The sequence below is a fragment of the Martes martes genome (genome assembly GCF_963455335.1).
Source record: "Martes martes genome assembly, chromosome: 6".
Classification (NCBI taxonomy): Eukaryota; Metazoa; Chordata; class Mammalia; order Carnivora; family Mustelidae; genus Martes; species Martes martes.
In genome coordinates this window covers 22,646,181-22,671,670 of record NC_137893.1, presented here as the reverse complement: position 1 = coordinate 22,671,670, position 25,490 = coordinate 22,646,181, and the positions used below count along the sequence as shown (strand labels likewise).

General features: G+C 44.4%; 2 protein-coding genes across 6 annotated transcripts in view; both read right to left on the bottom strand.

Annotated features, from left to right (window-relative positions):
* On the bottom strand, positions 1–12,203 carry ZBTB24 (zinc finger and BTB domain containing 24). Of its 5 annotated transcripts, XM_080805633.1 has the most exons (8): positions 12,070–12,203; positions 11,609–11,788; positions 10,453–11,435; positions 7,905–8,072; positions 7,362–7,445; positions 6,564–6,647; positions 2,646–2,727; positions 1–1,623 (listed from the first exon to the last, which is right to left on the bottom strand). In XM_080805633.1, the coding sequence occupies exons 2-8, from the start codon at positions 11,629–11,631 to the stop codon at positions 912–914; spliced, it is 2,136 nt and encodes a 711-aa protein (XP_080661759.1). In that variant the 5' UTR covers positions 11,632–11,788; positions 12,070–12,203; the 3' UTR covers positions 1–911. The 5 variants fall into 5 exon arrangements, 3 of the variants coding, with proteins under 3 accessions (XP_080661759.1, XP_080661760.1, XP_080661761.1); XR_013966967.1 differs by lacking the exon at positions 12,070–12,203 and having other exon boundaries at positions 7–1,623; positions 6,564–6,731; positions 11,609–11,763; XR_013966968.1 differs by lacking the exons at positions 2,646–2,727; positions 12,070–12,203 and having other exon boundaries at positions 13–1,623; positions 6,564–6,731; positions 11,609–11,763.
* A 9,667-nt stretch (positions 12,204–21,870) lies between these two features.
* The window catches only part of AK9 (adenylate kinase 9), a 120,798-nt gene continuing 117,178 nt past the window's right edge, over positions 21,871–25,490 (bottom strand). The window contains exons 38-40 of the mRNA XM_080806437.1: positions 24,274–24,376; positions 22,998–23,112; positions 21,871–22,595 (exon numbers count right to left, since the gene is read on the bottom strand). Of these exons, the coding sequence (XP_080662563.1) occupies positions 22,393–22,595; positions 22,998–23,112; positions 24,274–24,376 (421 nt within the window). The 3' untranslated portion in view covers positions 21,871–22,392. The remainder of the gene's footprint in view (positions 22,596–22,997; positions 23,113–24,273; positions 24,377–25,490) is intronic.

Genomic DNA, 25,490 nt, shown 5'->3' with positions numbered 1-25,490 from the left:
CAGGATCAATTAGAATTCAGTAGAGTATATTTGACACTTAAATTACATTGAATAAAATCTTATATTCCAGGATAATGGAGTCTTAACTTCATCAAACAAGTATCACTGCTGACAAAAATTCAGAATTTATGGGCTGAATGTCTTGATCCAATTTCATTAGACTTTTAAATTAAATTTTCAATAACCTGCTTTTAAAAAATATGTAAATCCAAAAAATATATAAATCCATGTTTCTCAGAAAAGCTGAGTTAAAATTTTTAAAATAATCCTGTACCTTTTTTGACTTTATTATATTCATTTTGAGTTACAACAGACTTTCAGTTTCTATGTCTTTGAATCTCCCTTAAATATGACATAAAGAGCCCACTGTACCACACAGAGATTAAATGTTGACAGTGACTCTGTCTTAGGGAATTAGAAGATATTAGAAGGACAGATTCTCCAAGGTTGTCATCTGTCACATTCAGCCCTGACTTACCTTAAAGAAGCAACTGTGTTGCTTACGAGAAATAAAGAAGTGGAACAAACCATTCTACCGCATTCAACCAGTACAGGGGTTCCTTTGTTCTAGAAAAGCTAACTGGAAAGGTCAGCAAGACCACATAACCTGTGGCCGTGGACATTCAAGACTTCGAGAAGTCTAATTCAGCGCCCCCAAATCAAAATTACCAGGACTTTCAGAGATGTCGAGGAAAATGAAGACCGTTCATCAGCATCGAAGGCTAAATCCAGATCAGGACAGCACACAGGACACGAAACGCACATCTCGCGGCCTGGGTGAAAAGCGGGAGGACTGTCAGCGAGCGGTCCCAGGACCCGAAGGCTGCCTTCGGAGTGGTTCAGAAAGCCTGCCGTCCTCGGACCAAGGTCCACGGAAGAGGTCCATGGACGGACGGCGTGTCCAGGTCAGGTCAGCTGCGGTCGGGGCTCAGCGGGGTGGGCGGGGGCACGTGGGCAGCCGGTGGGGGCACGTGGGCAGCGGGTGTCAGCGGCAGGTGCGGCGCGGCATCCGGTGCGTCTGCCAAAGGCAACTCCGTGGTCTGCCCCCGCTGGGCGTGCAGATGCTCCAGGGTTTCCTTGGAGAGCGTGATTACATGCACGGGCTCGGTCTGCGCGGGCTCCAGCGGGCTCTCGATCACGCTGAGGCCCTGCATGTGCTCCGTGGGCTCCTGCGGGGCGGAGAGAAGGAAGTTCTGCAGCGGCTGCGGTGGCTGCGTGAGCAGGGCCAGGTCGGCAGCCTGCTCGGCCGCCAAGTTCGGAGAGCCCTCCGCGGCGACGATGCTGATTCCCTGGCTGGGGCCGGGCATGAAGTTGATGTTGTGTACAGAATTGGTGACGAGAAGCTGGATTTCCTGCTCTCCAGAGGCCGCGAGCTGATACGGCTGCAGCTGGAGAATATTCCTGACCTCCTCAGTGTTAGGACCGCCGGGGGCATCTGACACGGGCTTCTCTTTGCTGTGGATTTTCAAGTGAGCCTTCAGGTTGTCCAAGCGCGCGAACTGCAGGTTACACTCCGGGCAGGAGAAAGGCTTTTTGCCCGTGTGCAGAATGCAATGTCTCCTCTTGGCACTAGAGTCCGAGAAGGACTTGCCACATATGCCACAGGAGTAGGGCTTCTCTCCTCTACAAAAAATACACATTGGACTTTAAGAACAGCTCTGTTTATTACTTCCTGATTATTTAGGGAGAAGAAGTCAAGAGTAGAGGAAAAGTAACTCAACTGGGAGTCGTAAGTCATGCGTTCTACTAACTTAAGGAGTCAGAGCAAGTCACCACTTTTCAGGGCTTTCCGTTTCTAACCCTAAAGGGAAAAGGCGGGGATGCTGAGAAAGGGTGGTGGCTGGGGCTGGGCTACATGTGATAACATTTTATGATTCTGTAGTCTGTATTTTAGATAAGAAAGCAAATATATATTAAACACAAAGTTCCTTTTTGTTTTGTTTTCATCTTCATGGCCAACTTTTTAGATTCTTGTGGCTAAATTTAAGTATATGGGATTGACTTCAATACTGAAAACTTGAGTAGGGGGCCTGGATGGCTCAGTCAGTTAAGCTTCCCACTCTTGATTCCCACTCAGGTCATGATCTCAGGGTTGTGAGATCGAGCCCTGTATTGGGGCTCCTTGCTGAGTGTGAATCCTGCTTTACATTCTCTCTCCCTCTGCCCCTCTCCTCCCTCTACCCCCAGCTCCTTCCCTCCCTCTTTCCCTCTCAAAAAAAAAAAAAAAATCCAAGTTGAGTAACCTTTAATTATATGTCTTAGAAGAACTACTGAATCAAATCTGGAAGTTGTGTGAACAAAAACATTTATTCAGAAAACATTAATTTTTTTTCTTCCTGCTGTCCACCCCCTGAATATTTATTTTTAACTGAAGATTTAAGCTTTGGATCAGCCCCCAGCACAAAATAAAAATTCAAGAAATGAAATCAGTAATGCAAACTTTTGCTGGCCAGAACCAGCTTTCCTGATTTCTGCCCAAGTGACGAATTGCTTTATTGAAAAGATAAAATATAGTAAACTACACAGAAAGTTCTACCCGTGTAATAATTTGGGGAAAAAGATTGTATAAGTAACATATGTCATCCAACTGAACACTAGGGTTCAATGAGGATTCCCATATAAGAAAAATATCTGTAAAACTTTACCTATGGATTCTGATGTGGGTCTGAAGAGAACTCTTTGCTGTGAAAGATTTGCCACAGATTTCACAAGTAAATGGCTTCTCACCTAAAAAAGGGACAGCGTTTAGAAATATACATCCAACACAGAGCAAAAGGCAATCACCCAATTTCACAATATGAGGAGGAAAAAAAAAGGCAATACCACTTGATTCCTTGATGAGCATGAATGAATGAAGCCCTTACCAGGCACCTACTGTGTACCTAAGCACTGGGTGCTAAGTGCTAAAAGGATACAGAGAAAGTATAAGATAGAGTTCCTTCCCTTAAAACCAGAGACAAGGAGGAACACGATTATACACGGGACACAAGAGAACACACTACATTTACTCCCTTACGGTCCTCCCGGAGATAACTCACAACTCTCATACCTGACCTTCCCAGGGATACCGGTGCACCGGGGTGACTTGCACATCATTCACATTTATGTCTGCCTTGCAACGTACCCAGAGTCTGACCACTTCTCACCACCTTCATTACCACCCCCCCGTCTCACTGCAGCAGCGGAACGGGTCTGCCCACTTCTGTCCCAACTTCCCTGTTGTCCACAATAAATGCAGCCACCGCAGTGACCCTGCAGGCAGTCCGATCATTTCACACTTCTGATGCAAACACTCCAAGGCCCCCTGTTCCCATCCGGAGATAAAAACCAAAGCCCTAGGCCTACAAGGCATCACGTATCTGTCTGCCCACCCCCAGTCCTTGCCCTAAGCTTTTCTAACCTCATCAGGTACTCCCCCTTTGCTCACTGCTCAGCCTCCCAGGCCCAATGGAGAGTCACCAGACACCCCACCCCGAGAAAGCCCCGTGCGGGGCTCCTGCACGCAGCGCCCCTCCCCCAGCATATGTCACCTAAGGGATTCCCAGTGTGGTTCACCCTCTGCACTGACTTCAAGTCTCTGCTCAAATGTCACTTTCCCAGCATGGAAGCCTCACCACCACCGAAAGCACTGTCCTCCCCTCCCGCCTCCGGGGCCAACAGTCTTTAGTCCCCTTCTCCCGTCCGTGTCCCCACAGTGCTAGCCCCACTTCGCAGACTGTCCGTGTTCTTTCTCATCCATCTCCCCCGTTCGCAGGAGGAGACTTTGTGGGCTCGTCCACTCCCACTACCCCTGTGCCTGCAATCAGGCCTGGCACACTGTCCCAGAAACCCCTGTTGAATGAATGCATTTCCCAGGGTGGAAACTAAGGCCCATGCAAAACAAGGCTGCTCCAGACTCCACGAGGAATTCATAAAGCTTCAACAACCATTTCTTCGGCATTAGTCTGTACACCGCGCATACACCCGACAGACTGTCCCGTCCTCCGGAAACCGAAGGAAGTGGTCCTCATGCACGCAAGGGAACTATGCATTTGAAGAAAAGACCGAACGAAATCTCACCTAACCAGGTAACAGCCTCGGGTGGGTGCAGTTGGAAACTTGGCTTCCCTTTCACAGCCTCTGCTGGAAAACTGATGCCAGATAGCTCTCCAAGCTCCGTCCGGGCACAGCACGCCGGTGCCAGCTTGGGCAAGTCGGCATCTCCGCATCAGCTACTTCTACCACTCTGAAGGTGAAAGCCAGCCCACTGCCGTTCTCCTCGCTAGGCTTCCCAAACCAGAGCTGGGGCCCACGCTGACACCGGTGTATGTGCTCCCTTCTCCAGATGCAAAGACTGAGGACCTGCTTGTCATGTCAAGGTCCGTTTTGGAAACCTACTAACAGTGTTCACCCTACCATTCGGTGCCATCTGGGTTGACAACATCTCAGAAGTCTTTCTGTTTGCAAGTGTTTAAAATCATGGAAATTCTTTCCAGGAACATACAGGCCCCCAGGATCTACCTGGACCGGGCCACTCGGGACCACTTCCGCGGCCACCGCACTGTGCAAGCCCCAGATTACTGCAACAGCCTTCGAACGGGTCTCTCAGCCCCTGGCTCGCCCCACCCCACACGGAAGCTGGGATGATCCTATACAAATTCTAAGTCGTATCACCTCACTCGGAACAAAATCCAGTCTTCACTGTGGCCTCCAGCGTTTGGAAGCCTGAGGGCACACCAGAATCCCCGAGGACATTTTTACACCTAGCAGTTCCAAGGCACTACCCCGGGTTAATTCACTCAGAATCTCTGGGGTTGGGACCAGGCTTTTTCTTTTTTCAAAGCGTCTCAGGGGATTGAGGCCTGAGCCTCAGCCGCTCAGCCAAGAAGCCCTGTTTGTTACACAGACTCTAGTTGCCGTGGTTGTGCCCCTACCCGAAGCCTTCCGATGCCCACGGGCCTGGCTCAGACTCAGGCTCAGGCTCAGGCTCAGGCACGACTGCCTTCTGGCAGTTCTCGGACAAGCTGGAAACTCTTGTGTCTCCGGGCTTTGCACCTGCTGTTCCCTCTGCGTGGGATGCTCTTCCCCTGCACAGCCGCAATGGCTGTCTCCCTCCCCAGAGCATTCAGATCTCTATCCGAGGTGTGCCCTCATCAGTGAGGCCTTCTCAGACACGTCCCCACGGAGAAGGGCAGCGCCGCTTCCCACATCCGAACCCCCTTCCCTTGCGTTTAGTTCTCCATGGGCCCGGGCCCCACCTAACATGCTAAGTAGTCACTGTCCTTTGTCTTCCCTGGCCTGCAGCGGGGGCTCCGGCCACCTCATCACCGCTGCAGCCTCAGCACCCAGACAGAGCGGTGCCTGGGACCCGGGAGCTGTTCTGCAAATACGGGGTAAATGGGTGAATTAAATGTCACAGAACCTATTCATGATAACGTCCGCAGAAAGATTGTAAAGAGATCCCTTTTCATAGAACTCCTACCCTATGAGCCACTTATTTTAAGAAAACAAATTACGTTTAAGGAGAAGAACCTGTGTTTACAAAAAAAAGTCCAAAGCAGCGTAAGTTAATCTGATATATAATTTTAGGAAACAAGTTAACTGAATCATTAAAGAACCAAACTGTAAGAGGAAACTTCTCTTAGAAAATCTAACAGGTTCACTTGTAAGAAGTGTTCCTTACCAAAAGGTCTAAAAGACCCGCACTTTTCCTTTGCTGTTTCTTTAAGATTTTATTTATTTATTTGACAGAGGGAGAGAGAGACACACAGCAAGAGAGGGAACACAAGCAGGGGGAGAGGGAGAAGCAGACTCCTGCTGAGCAGGGAGCCTGACATGGGGCTCGATCCCAGAACCCTGGGATCAGGGCCTAAGCCAAAGGCAGACACTTAACTACTAAGCCACCCAGGCGCCCCTCTTTGCTGTTCTTAAATGAAGGAATTTGACCTGCCTCCTCTTTATCCCTGAAGCTGATTTTTCTAGAGGTGGCGATGCTTAAGTTTTAAGTACGGGTTTTGGGGAACAAGTGGGAAAACCCTTGGTGCCTATGCTACCTTTGTGTTTGTTTTGTTTTACTTTCTTTTCTTAAAAAAATTATCTCAGTCATCTTCAGCGCTCAAGTACACTCTCAGTGTACTTCACTGAGAACCAGAGAACAGAACCAGATTCAGACTTGTACTATTTTGTGGTATTAAATGGATTTTCTTTTCTCTCTTTTTTTTTTTTTAAGTGTGCTCCACAGCCAGCGTGGGGCCCAACGCGGGACTTGAACTCACAACCCTGAAATCAAGACCTGAGCTGAGATTAAGAGTCAGACGCTCAACCGACTGAGCCACCCTGGCGCCTCTCAAATGAATTTTCATACAGGAATAGTGCTCAGTAAGCACATCTCTGCGTTGCTAAGAAATAGGGTCGGGATCTCCCCACAGAATGGTGTTGACAGCCTTCCGCCTTGGGCTTTTAAATGATCATCTAAAATTCCCACCCTATTTGTAATAAATGGAGCCTGAGGAGGGGACTCCTTCTCATCCCTCTGAAAACGTGACGTGTACCAGAAAGGAAGGCCGAGATGGGAGTTTTATTACCTGTGTGTGTTCGCAGATGTTTCTTTAGCTGAGACACGTCCATGAACTTGCGATGGCAGTGGTTGCATTCCGGTAATGAGTGGCCTTGTCGCAACAATAAAAAAAGTGTCAGTGCATGTATGCGCTCTCTCCCTGCATTTCTTCAGTGATTTGTGTTAAAGCACTGCCCTGAAAAATAATCACTTTAAATATGGCACCTTAATTAAAACAACAACAATTTTTTTTATTAATTTGGGGACAGGTAATATTTTCCTATGCGTTGCAACTCACTGCTTCCCCAGGAGAGCTGTGCCCCTTCCAATCTCCCTAAAAGTAATTTTTTTTTTCCCCTGAAGCATGGGTGTGACTGTGGTCAACTGACTCCAGTGTTACTCCCAACCCCTCATTTATTTCTGGTCAGTTGGCAGGGGAGAAGAAGCTGGGGGGGTGGGGGGGGAGGGTTGGGAAGCAGACTCCCTGCTGAGCAGAGAGCCCAATGCGGGGCTCCATCCCAGGACCCTGAGATCATGACCTGAGCCAAAGGCAGAGGCTTAACCCACTGAGCCACCCAGGCGCCCCTCAACTAGCACTTTTGAAAGATATCAATCCTGTAGGGTTTCTGTGTATGGCACCAAACTGTAGTATAAAATTAAATATAAATTACAAGGTAGTAGACAATTACACAAGGACCTCTAATTCACATTGCTTTTTAAGAGTCTTTCCCTAAATAATTATCTTCCACAGTAGGACCCTACTATTTCAGAAGTAATTTGTATTTATGTTTCTCCCCCACCAAATTTTTCTCTCCCTTTATTGTACCTGTATGAACTCGGTAATGGCTCTTTAGTTGCCTTTTCTGGCTGAAATATTTTCCACACTGATCACAGGTGAAAGACTTCTGTCCTGCCAAAGAAAAAACAAGACACTAAAACCCGCAAAAACTATAAAGAACAATAACACGGTGGGCCCAGGTCCCCATTTTCCATGAATGATGCAAGTGACTTGCCTACGTACCCAAATGCCCTCAGAGTCAAAGCACAGTACCATAAATGTGCAAAGGTACGTGAGGCAGTAGGGAGTGGTGGGGACTGGGGCAGAACTAGAGAATTCAAGCTTCCCCCAAAGTCACCCAAGTAAAAAAATTCTAAGCTCTGGGAGTTAATCAAAATATGTTTTAACCTGGCAGCCATTTTATAAGCCCTTGGTTAAGCCAGAACACTGTGCACAACTCTAAACTATGGCCTGGCAGAGGCAGATACCACATGGGAGATGCCGCCAGGCGGAGAAAAGACCACTGTGACCACGGGAAGGCCCAACCCAGGACCCCGGCGGCAGGTGGCCCTCTGGTGCAAGCCCAGCTACCTGAATGCAGGCTCATGTGCTCCAGCAGCGAGTGCTTGGTGGTGAGAGCCTTGCTGCACACGGTGCAGGTGTAGGGCCGCTCGCCTGTGTGCATCCGGGTGTGGACCTGCAGGGAGTGCTTCTGGGCAAAGCCTTTTCCGCACTCGTTACATTTGAAAGGTCGCTCCCCTGGAATGAGAGCCCCAGAAGCCCGGTGTGAGCATGAACAAGCACATCTTGGTTTCCTCTTAAATTAAAACAACAGAGGGATTTCTCTTCACCGGCACATCTCCCAAAGGCCCAGAACAGGAGAGAAAACCTCAGCAATAAAGTCTGGCAAGCCGGAAGAGATGAATCCGACACCAGCGGTGAGGAGCGCTGAGATACAACCCAAGACAGAGCCTTCACAATGCCCAGGAATCGATGGCACTTCTCATCTCTGAAAAAGGGGGTAAGGGGGGCTATATGACAGTCTGTGCCAAAGGCACTGAGACACCCCGACAAGGCCGAAGGAGCCAGAATGCCAGCCTGCTACCCAACAAAGGATGTGGGCTGTTCTCTGAAGAGGATAAAAGTCTCTGGACTGAGGGTCTCCAGGTACAGTGGAGTGGGACTGCCCCAGAGACAGCAAGTCCAAGTTTACATCTGGGGTGATGAGACTCTGCCCAGCCTTCTCCCCTGCTCCTGCTCTAGACACTGGCAGCCAGGCCCAGAGCCTCAGGTGGGAGGGCAGAACATCTTCGGGAACGTGGTGGGCCAGGGTAAGAGGGCTGCAGCTGCGATGCCAGGTGTGGGGGACGGGGTGGGGTCCAGCCATGCCGCCCCCAGTGAGGTCGCCGGCCACAGGCCCGCTCCACACCCACGTGGTGGCCAGCAGCTTGTAGTCAACCAGTAGTCAACCATTCCAACATAGGATTAAATGAGATTTTTCAAAAAATCACCATTCAAGGAAGGCCTTTTAGTAGCTGAAATGGATACCAAATCACCTAAGAAAAAAAAAGCAACCTGCGGGAAACAGAGGCTGCCCAAAGGAAAGAAAACCTTAGGGACTGACAAACAAGCGACTGCTGTCATTAACGAGCTCACAGAGGGAAGATACTACACTGGGAACCAAAAAGAGGGTTTATGATAATTAAAAAAAAAAAAAAAAGAGCATATATAGAGAATAAAAAGGGGTTCCTAGAGGGAAAACAGGGTAGAAACAAAACTCTTAAAAGTTGAAAGATAAAGGGGAAATCCCCCAGAATGTGGAGCTGAAAGTGATGGGATGTAAGAGGTAAGGACTTTAGAGGGTGGGTCCAGAGGTTCAACAACCAAATTCCAGGGAATTCTAAAAAAAGAGAGCACAGAAAACCAACAGGAGATATTATCCATGAAACAGTCCCAGAAAATTTTTCTGGAACTGAAAGATGGGAGTTTCCAAACTGTCTTGGATCTACTGGTAGCCACTGAAATGGGACAAACACAGACCCAGGCGAGAGTGAGTCACTGCAAAATTTCAGAAGGCTGGGGGCAAAAGGGAAGATCCTAAGTGCTATTTTCCTTAACAAATATTACAGAACTATTTAACTCTCTAAACTATCCTCTATTACAGTTCAATAAATATTTCCCAAGTGACTACTTTGTTTCAAGAGCCAGAATTCAGGGTTCTCAGCCCATTTTTCAAAAATACCAAGGCCCCAATTAAACCAGGAGCTCTGGGGGCGGGCGCCCAGTCACAGGCAGTTTTAGACGCTCCCTACGTGATTCTACTGTGTGGTCAGGTTGAGAAACACACGGCTAGCTCTGCTGGATGAGAGGAGACTTAACTAGCTCTAGTCCCTAGACTGAAGTTTACAATTAGGTTGAGGGGTATTTAACTGGTTAACTACAACCTGACCCAAGGCAGAGTGGGTTAAGTAAGGGAGAGCTCAAAAGGAGGAAGGGATTTCTGCCTAGGGCTGCACTGTCCAATATGGTGCCAGTTAATTAAAATAAAAAATTCAGTTCCTCAGTCACACTCACCACACGTCAAGTGCTCAAAATCACACATGGCTACTGACCACCATATTGGATGGCGCAGACAGAACATTTCCGTCCTCACAAACGGGTCTACTGGCCAGTGCTGAGCCAGAAGGACCGAAGAGAAGACATTTACAGCTAGATGGCTGAGTGAGATAGCTGTCCCCACAGACCTGGGCAAAAGCATAGCTATAGCAGTCAAGATGAAGAATGTTCACAAATCAGAAAGCCGAGTAAATCTGGCTAGAGTGTGACATCCGGGTATTAAAGCCTTGAACCAATGATGCCAAGTAAAAACAGGGTTCTGCCATCAGGCTACCTGAGTTCAAATCCCAGCTCTGTCCCTAAATGGCTGACCTGGGCAAATCATTTCTGGGACTTGGTCTCTTCGTCTGTCCAATGGGGATAACATTCCCTCTTTCACAGGCCTGTTGTGAGAACTAGCTGCAGTACCTTATGCATAAAGGCCTTACTATAAGGCCTTTCACCCGGAAGTTGTACAATCAACAAACGCTATCACCATCATCCCGCCAAAACGCGCTCCACTAAGCTGCGAAAGGACAATTACCCGTGTGGCTCCTCTGGTGGACTGCCAAAAAGTGATTGTACTTAAACACTTTGCCACAGTCCTTACAACAGGCCTCAGGGCCCCCCGGGCGTCTTCTCCTTCCACAGACCCTTTTGGCTGAACTCTGCTCGTCTTCATCCCCGCCAAGTTTGTAATCTTTAAGCTTGACGGACCTCTGAATCCTCCGCTTGCTGTACCGACTCTTGCTGCCCTGCCCGTCCTGGGTCTTGGGATCACAGTTCTCGTCTTTCTCAGCAGGCATTTCCTCCCCTCTGCCCGGCTCACAGCCAGGCTCCGGCTCTTCCATATCTTTCGCTGGAATCTGTTCATTCAGTGTGCCACCGTCTCCCTCTTTCACCACAAAGTTGTGTCTATTTTGAACGGAATTGTTTACTCTCAGCTGTATTTCTTCCTCGGCAGCCAGTTGTGATTTCCCCTCCTGCCCACTGTTGACTTTTCTCGGTCTCCCCCGCTTCCGTTTCGGAGGACCATTTTTCTTATTAGAAATCACCACCACCGGAGCGCCAACGGTGTTCAGAGGCGTTGGCTTTGGGGAGCTGTGATTATTCTGAAAATCTGTGTAAGCCTTTACCAGGTCATAGACCTTTAAGAACTGAGCAGTGGCCAGAATTTGTTCTGTGCTTTTCTCACTGGCCTGGAGACAACCCGTGTAGATGAACTCCAGCAGGATACCAAATGTGTCGGCAACCATGCCTTCCAGCATGTAAATGGACTGGCCGATCTCCCCCTCTTCAGCAAACATCATTGAGAAGTATTCACTACTGGCGGCGAGTAAGGCTTTGTGAGCCCGGAAATGCACATTCTCCACGATTAACGTGATGTCACAGAGAAAGCCTTTCTTCCGCTGATCCTCAAAACTGGCCAGAACTGCGTCGCTGTGAGTGTCTGAGTGTACAACGAGCTGCCCCAAAGGCTCTGATGACGTTTCTGCCATTTTCTTTAGAGGCCAAGAAGCGTGAAGCCTGAAATAAGAAAATAATGATTAAAAAGGAGGAATCATCATCTAAACAGATTAAACCTGGCCCAAGCGAACCTACTATTCACTTCACACGGTTAAATGAATTTGACCATTTACCACTTTCAGAAGTGGACTTAAAAACTTAGACTGCGACTCTCATCCCTGTCATACCGTTACCTAGCTAGGTGAATTTCCAACATCCATGTTACTTCTCGGGGGTCTGTTTTCTCCTCTGTAAAATTAAGGAATGGGAATCAACCATCTTGAAAGTCCTTTCCCAGCACTAACTTTCCACAGTTGCACAGATTAGAGTGGGAACTACGGTGTCTCGATTTCACGCATTTTTAACCATTTTGCCTGTGAAAACATAAAAAGAGGCGAAGAAAATGTACACGAATCTGGAGATAGCCGCAACTGAGTAATAACCGAAGGCGCATCGGGCCTCCCTCGGAAACGGGGTGGCACGATCACCCAGACTGGCCGCCAAGCAGCGCCCGAACTGGCGGGAGGCGATTCTCCCGAGCTCCGGGCCCGCGGGGCTGGGCCCCCACCGGCAGGACAGGAGAGCGCAGGGCTGGGGAGCGCCCGACACGGCCGCGATTCCGCGCCCACGGCTGGCGGGTCCGGGGCAGACCTACCTCTCGGGGCGCCCGGCCCACCCCGCAGCCTGGCGGGAGCACTCGCGCCGGGGCCGCCCTGGCGCCCCGCTCCGCAGAACCGGCCGCCGGGGTTCCTGCGCCCCCCGGACTGGGGCCCCCGCGCCGCCGCCGCCAACCCGGAAGCGCCGGCGCCGGGAGCCTGCGCGCGGACGCCGGACCACGTGGCCGCGGAGGCGCCCGGGGCGGGGCCGCTCTGGCGACTGCGGAGAACCGGGGCGGCGGATGGGGAGTGGCGTTGTCACTCTGCGGTGGTGTAAGTTTTCTGTCGTGTTAGACAGAATGTATCTCATCGGCACCTTAATCAGCTTTGTCTTTTCCCAAACGCGGAAGCTCGCGTTGAGGTCTCGAGTGTGTGACGAATGAATGAAATTGCCTTTGCATTCGTTACCGTCATCACCACTGTCTTCATCTGATGCTAATATAATAATTATTATTTGTCTCCTAATTATTTTGCACATCTGTCTTCTCCTTTTCCTTCCCACTTCCTATGCCTAGTCCACGGGAGTGGAGAGAGGCGATCTAGTCAGACGGAACTGGGTACTGAGTAATCTTGGGCAGAGCCCTCATCCTCTCAACCTGGTTACCGTACCTGTAAAATGGACAAGTTAACACCAGTGTCAGCTGGGTTGCGTAGCTGTGGGGTAAACAGTATTAGGTAGGTAATGGATTTAGTGTTTAGCTGAATTCATATCTACTAGGATTAGAATTATCGTTATGGTTATTCAGGCTTTCATTGTCTTTCTGACCAGTCTTCGTTGCCGTCCTGTTCTCTCCAATGCACAGGAGTAGGGAGATCTCTCCAAGTACAGATCACATCCAGAGACTGGAGTCACTCTCCTGATTAAAATCCAGCGTGACTCCCATGTACCCTCCTGTTGAAGGCCAAGCTTCTCCATATGGTTTACCAGCCCCAGCCAAATTCAGTCCCCTCCTACTTCTCTCTCCAACTATTTCAGCATTTTCATTCTCTCAGTTTATGATTCACCAATACCTAATTGCTTACACAGATCTTCCTCCATTTACAATGAAGGTGTGCAGTGATAGACCCATTGTAATTCGAAAATATCATAAGTTAAAAATATTGTAAGTCATTTAATACACCTAACCAACTCAACATCATAGTTTAGCCTAGCTTACCTTAAACGTACTCAGAACGCGGACATTGGCCTGCAGCTGAGCCAAATCATATTATTTGGCCTTCTAACAGGAAGCCTATTTTGAAGTAAATATTCGTTATTCACTCCTGTAATTTATTGAATACTGCACTGAAAGTGAAAACCAATGGCTGTCTGGGTACAGAATGGTTGTAAGTGTATGGGTCGTTTACCCTCACTGTGATTAAGTGGCTGACTGGGAGCTGCAGCTCGCCGCCAGTGACCAGAACCACTAGCCTGGCAAATGATCAAAATTCAAAATCTGAAGTACAGTTTCTACTGAATATGTATTGCTTTCCAAATCATTGTAAAATCAAAAAATTCCAAGTCACACTGTCATCAGTCAGGGACCATCTGTAATTTATCCCTCCCAATATACACTTCCAGATCTCCAGCATGCTACCTATTAGCCTTCAAGATTTATTTATTTATTTATTTTAAGGATTTTTATTTATTTGAGAAAGAGAGAGCCAAAGAGAGAGCAGGAGCAGAGGGGGAGGGGCAGAGGCAGAAGCAGACTCCCCACTGAGCAGGGAGCCCGATGTGGGGCTCTATCCCAGGATCCAGGGATCATGACCTGAGCCAAAGGCAGACCCTTAGCAACTGAGCCACCCAGACGCCCAGGCCTCCAAGATTTTGAAACTGAAGATGTGATTTACCAGCCTGGTTCTTTTAAAATTTCACTAGTTTGTATTAAATTAGCCCCTTTTCTGAATTTTTCCTTTTGTCTTGAATTGCCTCTAAACCCCAGGGTTTGTGGGGGTCCACGTGGGATAGGGTGCCCTGCCTGACTTCTACATCAGCAGAAAAGTCAATCTGAGGGGTCAGCTACCCCATTACTTCTCTTTGCCACAGAAGTGCAGGAAAAGCATTGGTCCTATGCAGGTCCTCAATCCAGCTGAAGATCACAGCCCAGGTAACCAAGCACTCCCACTCTCTGTTTCAGCCCCTGCTCACTACAGCCCAAGCACCATGATAGGAGGTGGGTCTGGGGGATCTCCCAGCGTCTGCCACTCGTCACCGAGATCAGTCCTTTCTTCAAGGCAGTTTTGTTTAGGACCCATATTGACTTTTCTTGACATATTCGTTGTTGTTCTCTTTGGTTATAGCCGGCTGTTCTACCTCCCACTGATCTTCATAACTTTACATCCTGCAGAACAGGTTTTGGGGTGCCACTTTTATTCATGCAACAAATATTTATTCGGTGCCTACTAAGTACCAGGCTCTGTGTCAGGTGCTGGGGGTGCAGCAACTAACAAGGCCCTTGCCCTCGTGAGCCTTAAACTCTACAAAGAAGAGGAAGGACAAAAACACAAGTGAACAGATCATGTAATTTCAGAAAGTGTTAAGCTTTATAATGATGATGAAGATTGACAGGGCAGGTGGAGGGAGTAGGGTGACGTTGAGCTGAGATCTCCATGATATGGAGCCAGCTTTGTGGAGGTCTGGGATAAGAATGTTCCAGGTAAGGGAAAAGCAAGTATAAAGGCTCTGAGACTGGAAGTGAGCTTGCTGATTCTGAGGGACAGAAAGGCCTGTGGCTGGGAGCACAGAGAGTGGGGAGGAGATCAGAAGTAAGGTTGCCACATTTTGCAAATACAAACAGGGGACATGCAGCAAAACTTGAACTTCAGATAAACAATGAATAATATAGCATGGGCATTCTTATACTAAAATAATGTGTGTTATGTGATCATCTAAAATTCAGATTTAATTGAGCATTCTTTTTTTTTTTAAGATTTTATTTATTTATTGGTTAGAGTGAGAGAGAAAGAGAGTACAGGCAGGCAGAGTGGCAGGCAGAGGCAGAGGGAGAAGCAGGCTCCCCGCGGAGCAAGGAGCCTGATGCGGGACTCGATCCCAGGACACTGGGATCATGACCTGAGTCGAAGGTAGCCGCTTAACCGACTGAGCCACCCAGGCGTCCCTTAATTGAGCATTCTGTGTTTTATCTGACTATCTTCATTGGAAAAGATGTCTGATTCTGACAATACAGGAAGTTATGAAAGCCTTTTATGACAATTATGAAGAACACTTCCACTACGGAATAGCTAGAAATGACAAGCAGAAAATGTGTAACAGAACTTAAAGGAAAGTAAAGGGCTGAAAAATGGAATTGAAATCAGAGTAGTAAACTAGCTTTGGAGCCATGGAAATCCTTAGCCATGGTGTTTAGCGAAACCAGAAGCTAGAGGCTTAGGTTTTAATGGGTAAACTGGGACCAGAAGACAACGCCTTTGATGTGTATGTGGTAGGGAGTCTGAACAGAGACGCTTCTGCAGAAACCAGGCCCCTTAGAAGGGCTATAATCCTCATGAAAGGGTGCGCTAGGGGGGAAAAAAAATATGCCTCCTGGCAAAGGGAGATAGCAAGAGAACACATCTTCCCTGGTCTTGGCTCCAGGTGAGAAGGACAAGTCTCCTCCAAAAATTTGTAACCATTCAGAATTTTTAAAAGAACCACTACTTGGAAAGTCCTTCCAGAAGTTAAAATGGAATCAATGAAATTTAAAAATCAATGGATAATAGTTCAATAATGTTTATACATAACCACACACAAAACTCCATGGACAGATTAAACAGATGAAGTGATCTACCTAAAAGGTAAATCTAAAAATATTTCCCAGAAAGCCAGTCTGCAAAAAAGGAGATGGAAAGTATGTAAGCGAGGTCAAGGGACACAGAGAAGAGAATAAGAATGATTTGTCATATAATCTAATTGGGATTCCAGATAGAAAGATTAGTGAGAATGAGATAGAAACAATATTTAAAGATGCTGATGAGAATTTGCCCAAGTTGGTGCAAAACACAAGTCTCCAGATTTGGGAAACGTAACAGAGTCCAAGAAGGCTAAACAAACAAAATTCACAACTAGATACCTTGTAGTCAAAGTGCAGAACATCAAAGATAAAGAGATCTTAAAAGGATGTAGAAAGAAAATACTAATTACCTATCAAAGAAACCCAGTTAACTGACAGCTGAGTTTTCGACAGCAACAGTGGAAGCAAGAAGTCTTGAGTGGAGTGATCTTTTCAGAATTCACCTATTTTTTCGCCTTTTAAATAGACTTTATTTTTTAGAATAGTTTTAGGTTCACAGCAAGATTGAGCAGAAAGTACAGAGTTTCCATACACCCCCTGTCCCCAACATGCATGACCTCTCCTACCGTAACCTCCAGCATCATTGTGAGGACATAAGTTTTCAGCTCTTTGGGGTAAATACCAAGGTATGCTGTTGCTGGCTCATCTGGTAAGAGTACGTTTAGCTGTTGAGTTTTGTAATCAGCTGCCAAGCTGTCTCCCAAAGCGACTGTAGTATTTTGCATTCCTACCAGTGAGGAACAGAATTCCCATTATTCCACACCCTTACCAGCATTTGGTATTGTCAGTGTTCTGGATCTTGGCCATTCTAACAGGTGTGTAATGGTATCTCATTGTTTTAATTTGCATTTCCCTAAGGAAATGTGGAGCACCTTTTCATGTGCATATTTCCATCTGTATATCTTCTCCGGTGAGTTGTCTATTCGCATCTGTTACTCATTTTTAGACTGGGTTATTCGTTTTCTCATTATTGAGTTTTAAGAGTCCTTTGTATATTTTGAATAACAGTTTTTAATCAGATATATATTTTTGCAACTATTTTCTCCCAGTCTGAGGTTTGTCCTCTTATTATTTTGCCTGGATCTTGGCAGAGCAGAAGTTTTTCATTTTAATGAAGTCCTGTTTATCAATCATTGTTGTATCTAAAAAGTCATTGCCTTACTCAAGGTCATCTAGGTTCTCCCGTGTCTCCCGTGTTATCTTCTAGGGATTTTATAGTTTTGCATTTTACATTTTGATCTGTGATCCATTTCGGGGTGATTTTATGAAGGGTGTAAAAATCTGTGTCTAGATTCATTTTTTCCCATGTGGATGTCCAGCACCATTCGTTGGAAAGACCATCTTTGCTCGTTTGTCAAAGATCAGTTGGGTATATATAATTATGTGGGTTCTCTTTTCTGTTCCACTGATCTACTTGTCAATTCTTTTGCCAAAACGACACTGTCTTGGTTATTGAAGCCCAATAATAAATCTTGAAGTTGGGTGGTGTCAGTCCTCTGACTCTATTCTTTTCCTTCAATATTATGCTGGCTATTCCGGGTCTTTTGCCTCTCCGTATAAACTTCAGAATCAGTTTGTTGGTATTCACAACTAACTAACTGGGATTTTTATTGGGATTGCGTTGAATATGCAGATCAAGTTGGGAGGACTGAGATCTTGGCAATACTGAGTCTTCCTATCTGTGAACGTGGAATATCTCTCCATTTAGTTAGTTTTTTTATTTCAGTCAACAGAGTTTTAAAGTTTTCCTCATATACATATTACACATATTTTATTAGATTTATACCTAAGTATTTTATTTGGGTGCTAATATAAATGGTATTGTGTTTTCAACTTCAAATTTCATTTGTTCATTGCCGGCATATCTGAAAGTGATTAACTTTTATATATTAACATTGTTTACTGTAACCTTGCTGTAACACTTATTAATTACAGGGTTTTTTTGGTTGTTTCCTTGTATTTTCTGCATAGATGATCATGTCATCTGTGAACAAAGGAATTTTTATTTCTTCCTTCTCAATTAGTATAACTTTTACATCCTTTTCTTGTATTACTGCATTAGTTAGGACTCCCAGTATAATGTTGAGAAAGAGTGGTGAGAGGGAACATCTTTATGTTTGCTTCTAGTGGGGAAGCTTCTAGTTTCTCACCATTAAATATGGTGTAAGCTTCAGGTCTTTGTAAATGATCTATCAAGTTGAAGGTCTCTTCTATTCCTAGTTCAGTGAGAGTTTCTAGTATGAATGAGTATGAAGGATTTTGTCAAATGCTTTTTCTGCATCTATTGATACGATGTAATTTTTGTTTATATAATGTAGTGATGTAATATGATGATATAATTTTTATTTAACCTATTAATGTGGAGGATTACATTGATTTTTGAAGGTGGAACCAGCCTTGCATACCTGGGATAAATTCCTTGGTTATGGTGTATAATTCTTTCTATACTTACTGGATTCAATTTGCTAATATTTTGTGTAGGGTTTTTACATCCATGTTAATGAGAGCTGTTGGTCTGTAGTTTTCTTTTCTTGTAATGTCTTTGTCTAGTTTTGGTATTAGGGTGTTAGGGCAGTTGTATCCTCAAAGAATGAATTAGAAAGTATTCCCTCTGCTTCTGTCTTCTGAAAGAGATTGATAGAGAGATAGAGATTTTGTAGAGAAATGGTATAATTTCTTCCTTAAATAATTCATAAATATTTTATAAAATTTACTAGTGAAGGATCTGGGCCTGGTGCTTCCCATTTTTACTATTTATTGATTCAATTTTTAAATAGGTATAGCCTTATTGAGATTGTCTATTTCTATTTTTTTTAATACCACAAAACTATCATAAGGAACAAGGACAATAATAAAACAGTTTTGGACAAACAAAAATTGAAAGTATTAACCCCCAACAAAAACCCTTACTATAGGAAGGAAAATAACCCTACAAGGAAAGTCTAAGATGTCTGGAGGAGGTGACAGAGAGAAAAATAGCAAACATGAGGGAAATCTTTATAAGCATGGATTATGAAAAGAAAATGTCAAATTTGGATAATAAACTAGGTCTGAAATACTGAATAAAATAACATTTAAGATGGCAAACTAGTGAATAGTATTAAGTGTTTTAAGGATAGAGGCACTGATTATCTTCAGACTAAGCATAATGTTAAGAGAAGTGATAACTGTCCAATGGATAGAAATAGAATGCATAACTTTAAAAACTTCAGAGGAGAAATGAAATTAAGAAGTCCTCCTTAATCCAAAAGAAGGAGGGAACAGATAAAAGAGTGGAGAAGATGTTGAAAGTGAGGCAGGACTAAATCATGCAAGGTGTTTTATGCTATATTAGCCAGAGTTCTCAAGATAAACGGAACCAATGTGATATGCAAAGAGATTTGCATTTATTCGAAGGAATTGGCTCAATGATAATAGAAGTTGGGAAATCTAAAATCTGCAGTGTCAGTTGACAGGCTTGAGAGCCAGAAGAGTTGATGGTGCAAATAAAGTCTGAAGGCAGTCTACTGGAGAATTGCCTTTACTCAAGGACGTTGCACTGTTTGTTTTATTCGGGCCTTCAACTAATTAGATAAGGCCCACCCACATTATGGAGGTCATTCTTAGTCTCAGTTCACTGATTTACATTTGAATCTCATCCAAAAAACCCTCCAAGTTTATATATAAAATTAATCACACATCTGACAAGAGTAAAGAGTTTAGATTTTATTTTAACTGAAGTAGGAAGCCATTGGAAGATTTTGAAAAGAGAATGATGAAATCTGATTTATATATTTAAAGAGTGTTCCAGGTGCTGGATGGAAAGTTGATACCAGAGGAACATGAGCAGAAGCATGGAAAGTAGGTGAGAGCAGTACAAAACATGAGAAGAGTCCAGACTCGTGGTATATTTTGGAGGTAACCTTTGACGGGACTTGCTGAAAGACTGGATGTGGGGAGTGAAGGAGAGAATGCAATCCAGTTTCATCCCTAGGTTTGGGACCAAATCAACTGAGTGTACATTATTACCGTGAAGTAATCTGGGAGAAAACTGGAGAGAGAGAAGCTGGGTGAATAACAGGTATGGGGTGAGCATATTAAATTTGAGATGTCAACCAGATAACCAAGTAAAGATAGACAGTAGGTACATGTAGACAGGAGTCTGAAGTTCAGAGGTGAGAACAGAATTTGGGGTATTAATATTAGAGTTATCAGAATATAGATTGTAAATTCTTTTTTTTTTTAAGATTTTATTTATATGACAGAGATCACAAGTAGGCAGAGATGCAGGCAGAGAGAGAGGGGGAAGCAGGCTCCCCGCTGAGCAGAGAACCCAATGCGGGGCTTGATCCCAGGACCCCGGGATCATAAACCTGAGCCGAAGGCAGAGGCTTAACCCACTGAGCCACCCAGGCGCCCCTAGATTGTAAATTCTTGTAAGATCACTTACAGAGTGAATATTGATACGGAAGAGGCTAACCAGGTTTTTTCTTTTTCCCCTCCAAATTCAATCTCCACCCTTCTTCCCCATCTTTTGGCCCTGGAAGCTGCACAGACTTCAACAAAGCCCAGTACCTACTGGCTTCAGGGTGAATTGGGTCAATGGAGAACCCAGCTAGAGTTTGAAGGAACGAGAGGGTCACAGTCATCTAGCAACTAGCAGTTGGCAGAAGTCCTTCGACATTATGAAGGGCATCAAAAACATCATTGCAGGCTGTGACGGTTGACTGATAACTGCAGCAGGTGGAAACTATAGTCCAAAGCTCGTGACTTAAATGTATTTGAGGGGCACAGAAGAGTAATTGACATTGTTCAGTGCCAATAGGGCATCTTTATAGGGACAATACCCGCACTTTATAGAGATTTTATAAGACTAATTCAGTAGTGCTGCAATTTCTAGGCCCCATATCTCCTGAATTTTGTAGGGGTGATGTGTATCTGTTGACATTTTTATTTCTTACCCTGGACTGAGAGAGGTCCTCGTAAATATATACATGCTGGTATAGACTGAGCAGACTTCACCATGCCTGGCTCACATGTGGTAAATACACGTGTTTGTTAATTCCCGGAATGTCTTTCACTCTGTGGTTAGAATCTCAATTCTTATTTTTTCTTTTGTTTCGACATATTTTGTTATGAAAATATATTATACAAAAATATATAGGATAGTCTTCTAGTTTTTAAATAACATTATTGAAATTGTAGGGTCAAAGACAACATGGATGAACCTGAAGGATATTGTGCTAAGTGAGATAAGCTAACCGGACAGAGAAGGACAAATACTGAATGGTATCATGTATTTGTGGAATACATGGTACCAAAAAGTTCAAGGTCATTAGAAGAAAAGTAAGTAGAAAGGGCTGGGGCCAAGGGCTGGGAAGTAGGAAAAATGGGAGATATTGGTCAAATGGTACAAACTTTCAATTATAATATGAATAAAATCTGAGGATCTAATGTACAGTATGGTGACTATAATTGATAATACTGTATTCTATACTTAAATTTTGTTAACAGAGTGGCTCTTAGGGTTCTTATTACACACACATAGAGATACACACAAAGTAACTATGTGAGGTGATGAATGAGTTAATTAACTTGATTGTGGGACGTATTTCACAATGCATACCTGTATCAAAATCACCATCTTGTACATTTTAAATATATATATAATCTTGTCAGTTAACCTCATTAAGCTGGAAAAAGATGAACTCACTCACTCATTTTAGAGATTAAAAAACAAAGGCTCAGAGAAACTGAGATTTACCCAAGATGACACAGTTAGTGGTTGTATTCTTTATTTTTTGAAGAGCCAATCTTGCTATTTCATATTCTACATTTCTTATACTGCTGTTGAAAAATTGATAATATTTAAAAAATCTCATTCAAATGCAATTTAGTGAGTTTTCCTCTAACATATATACTTCTGGATAGTGATAAGACTCCAGATTCATCCTTCTCAAAACTCCCAGTGACTTCTAATTACAAAATATTGTATAAAGCTTGCTCCTTGAATATTTAAGAAAAAGAAAAGAGGCAGCCATTCAGTTATCTTAAATGCATTTATTTTGTTAGGAAAATGATAAAGTATCTTAGGTTCATGAAGTTTACAAACAGCTCCTTATGTTGAAAGTGTAACCCAAAAAAAAAAAAAAAAAAAAAAAAAAAAAGAAAGTGTAACCAATGTTTCTATTTTATTTATATGAATGTTAATTTTTTTCTTGAAGCTTTCTAACATTTACTGAGTAATTTTCTTTAACAGAGGCTGAAAATGTTAAAAAGGAAATTGAACAATAGATTTATTAAGTAAAATAAGTTACCTAAATATTCTAAATGGAATAACTATGTCATTAAAGCATGAATGTTCAGGCAAAGAGCAATACATTTTTAAATTATGTCAAGATGTATGCTTCCAGAAGAGCACTTCTGGGCCAGTAGAGCTTTTGGGGGCTCGCAGCCACATATAGCACTCAGAAGGGGAAAAGTACAGCAGACAGGGCCAGATTTTCAACCTATTTCCTTCTCCCCCTTTCAGATAACTCTTGACGTCCTGGTTGCAGTTGCCCAAGCAAACTATCCATTAACTGGGTCTATATTTCTAAGAGAGAGAAAGGTCTGTAATTTATGATCAAAGTCAATGGCTCTAAACTGAGGTTCCTTGTATTTTCTGGTCATCTTGGCACCCAGGTATGTGATGAGTTCACATCTCTCCACAAACTGCTCCAATTTCTTCTTATACTTCCTTCTTGAATATTCAGAACTTTGGGGATTGAAGGCTGCAGAAAATGTCACAGAACTGAATGTTTTCTGTTAGGTTAGTGAATCACTAAATTGAAAAGAAAGAGAACTTTGTGTGTGAGATTGTTGCACAGCTATTGCTGAGAAGATATCCAAATCCCAAGTAAGATTTAAGGATTATTCCATTTTAGATCATAAATACCTCTATTCACCTTCCTCTATGGCGTGGATTATTGAAAGCCAATTGTATTACTCGTAGTCCTTGCTTTAAAGGCTAGAAACTCAAATCTGATATTTTCAGTAAAGTATTCGCTGTCAACACAGAAACACACATGCTAATGCAGGCAGCTGACTCAGTTCAACAATTCTATATATTTACGGCATACCCTACAAATAATGTTAAATTAGTTCTGAGTAGCATCTCATTAAAGAAGACATACCTTTTAGGTGAAATGCTATATACAGTAGTGCAGATCTCTTTACACTCAAGAAGGGGAATTTGGGCTTTAAGCTCCCTGCGGCATTCATTGCTTTAATCAGTGAGGTTGCAATACCCTGTAGGCGGCACAATGTAGACCACGCGCATATGTGAGTTTGGCTTCTTTTCTTAGTGGCAAATAGATAAAGAGGTTATTCTTTGGTGTCGGGAATGGGGCTTATAAGGTGGTTCTATGACCACTTAACCAACGTGGAAAGGAACACAAAGTACTTTTGATTAGAAAGACTGAAAATTACAAATTGGCTGAATGGCAGGTGGCTGATAGAGACAGGGGCCTCATTACACAATTCTTTCTGTTTTTACATTTGACATTTTCCATAACAAAATATCAAAGAAGGAAGGGATCCCTAGGCTTTGAGTTGTCTTGGCCCATTTTCTACTTCCAGAACTGGCCAGACTGCCTCTGCTGTCAGGGCCCTTGACCACCTGCAAGAAATTCCAGAGACCACCGTTGTCGGTCACCACAGTAAAGATTCTGGAGCCCTGTGCGGGCAAAGAATTGGCGAGGCCCTCCTGATGAAACGTGGCCTTATATGAGAATACTCCTCTCTGGGTGAGCTGCATCTTGCCTTTCAATATTAAACCAGATTGAAGGCTTACCATCTAGGCAAGCCAAAAAAAAAAAAAAAGGAAGTGGTTAAGAGTTTCTGAGAAAAGTATGAAATTGTGCCCCGGGCATTAATTTTATAGAAAAATTTAAAAGAGCTTTTACAATAGTGGTTGATTATAGCTAAGTTTTATTATGTTTAAAAAGATTTATATTTAGATAAATAAAATGTGACTCGAGTAGCTTTGGGGGACATTTGCCCCTAGATTTGCGGCAAAATATGACTTGGGTGGTTCAGCTGCGGTGGTGAGCAGAGCTCTCAGAGACTGAATCTGCGCCTTTCAAATTTGAAAAGTTTTACAGACCCTGAAATTCAAAGTAAGAATCTAACCACAAGTCAAATGTAAACAATTTCACGACAATCTCCTCTCTCTCTCCGCTTTGTTGCAGATATCTGGAAATGAGCTAGAGAAGCAGGGGGCTTTCTCATTTCTTATTTTCCCAGCCACCCAAAACCAAAATGGGTTCAGAGGGGATTTGCAGCTTCAAGTCAGAAAACTCTGCCTTGAATTGCAGTGTTACCAAAAAAAAAAAAAAAAAAAAAAATTGTTAAAAAAAGAGATCATTGTACTCCACTAATGCATGTACACAGACAATCACAGAACCGAACCTGTTCCAGATATCCAGGCAAAGGAAGGCTCGTGAGATGGATGGGCTCCTTCAATGGGGGCAGTTTGTACGGAAGCTTCTGGCTCCAGTATTTCTCTGGCAACCTGAGAACACAAAGTTGGTCAGACGGATGCTCACAAGCACAGTCCCCGTGAGTACACGGGAGTGGGGATGTGTCAGAGGGCACTAAGAGCTGAAGTTCACCAGCTGGTTTTCTCCCCTGGAGGGAATGTGACCAGTGAGGAGATGGCAGCTGCTAGAGATCTGTGACCCTCCACTTTGCCTGGTCCCCAGGGCTGCTCACTTATGCCTCACTTTTCTTGTTTTTCACGGCAACGATAGAAAACTTTGTTCTCTGCATCCTCCTGACTCCCAGGGAACCCTTGACACAGATGCCGTGTTATACAAACAGAAGCTCGTCCATGGCACTTCCTCAACGGCTCACCACAGGCAGAGCTGCACACACTTCCTCTTTCCATGGGGGAGCTAACCTCCCGGTCAGAGCTGCCTCCACCCTCTCCCCACTCTCTGCCCCACTTTGGATCCCTCTCCCCCTAGCCTCTTTAGAGTAATCTCTCTCTCTCCCCTTCTGCATTTCCTTCTTTATTGGATCCTCCTGATTCACCTGCATTTTAAACGTGCTCCTAGCTTCCTCATTGAAAAAAAAGGAAAAAGAAAAACAACCTTCACTCCTTCCATCCTAAATCACTTCTAGCAACTAGTGTCTTTTCTTTTTGAACTTCTTCAAACCGTGAGCTTTAGAAGTAACACACTACTGCACAAATTCCATCCCATCTGATCCACACAGTATTTTCAGAAATTGAGATCAGTCAAGAACATTAACAACAACAACAAAAAGAACGATTTGGTTTAAAAAGAAAAAGAAATCTGGTTTCCAACTTGTGAGACAGAAGCATCTGGCACGACGCTCTCCTTACTTGGGGACTGCTCCTTGGCTTGTCGGCAGCAGACCCCACCGCGCCCTGTGCTCTCACACCCAGCAGCCTTCCCCCAGGGGCTTCACCCTCTGTAGGCTTCGCCCTCTGTAGGTAACCTCTGTGTGTGTGTGATCTCTGGGCTCCGCGAGGTCTTCCTTTCCTCCGTGGCCACTGTAGTTACCTTCCACTGAGCTCACTCTACTGAAACCATTCCTGCCAGGTTCACCGATGACCTGTTACAACCGAACTCTGACACACTTTTCAGTTCTTCTCTTGCTTG

What these genes read in the sequence shown, in the direction of transcription:
- ZBTB24 (XM_080805633.1), bottom strand. Translation starts at nt 11,631, where the DNA reads ATGTTGGAAATTCACCTAGCTAG. An exon ending in CCACCAGAGGAGCCACACGG is followed by an intron (nt 8,073 to 10,452) that starts GTAATTGTCCTT and finishes CTCTCATTCCAG; the next exon opens with GGGAGCGACCTTTCAAATGT. An exon ending in ACCCACATCAGAATCCATAG is followed by an intron (nt 1,624 to 2,645) that starts GTAAAGTTTTAC and finishes TATTTTTTGTAG; the next exon opens with AGGAGAGAAGCCCTACTCCT.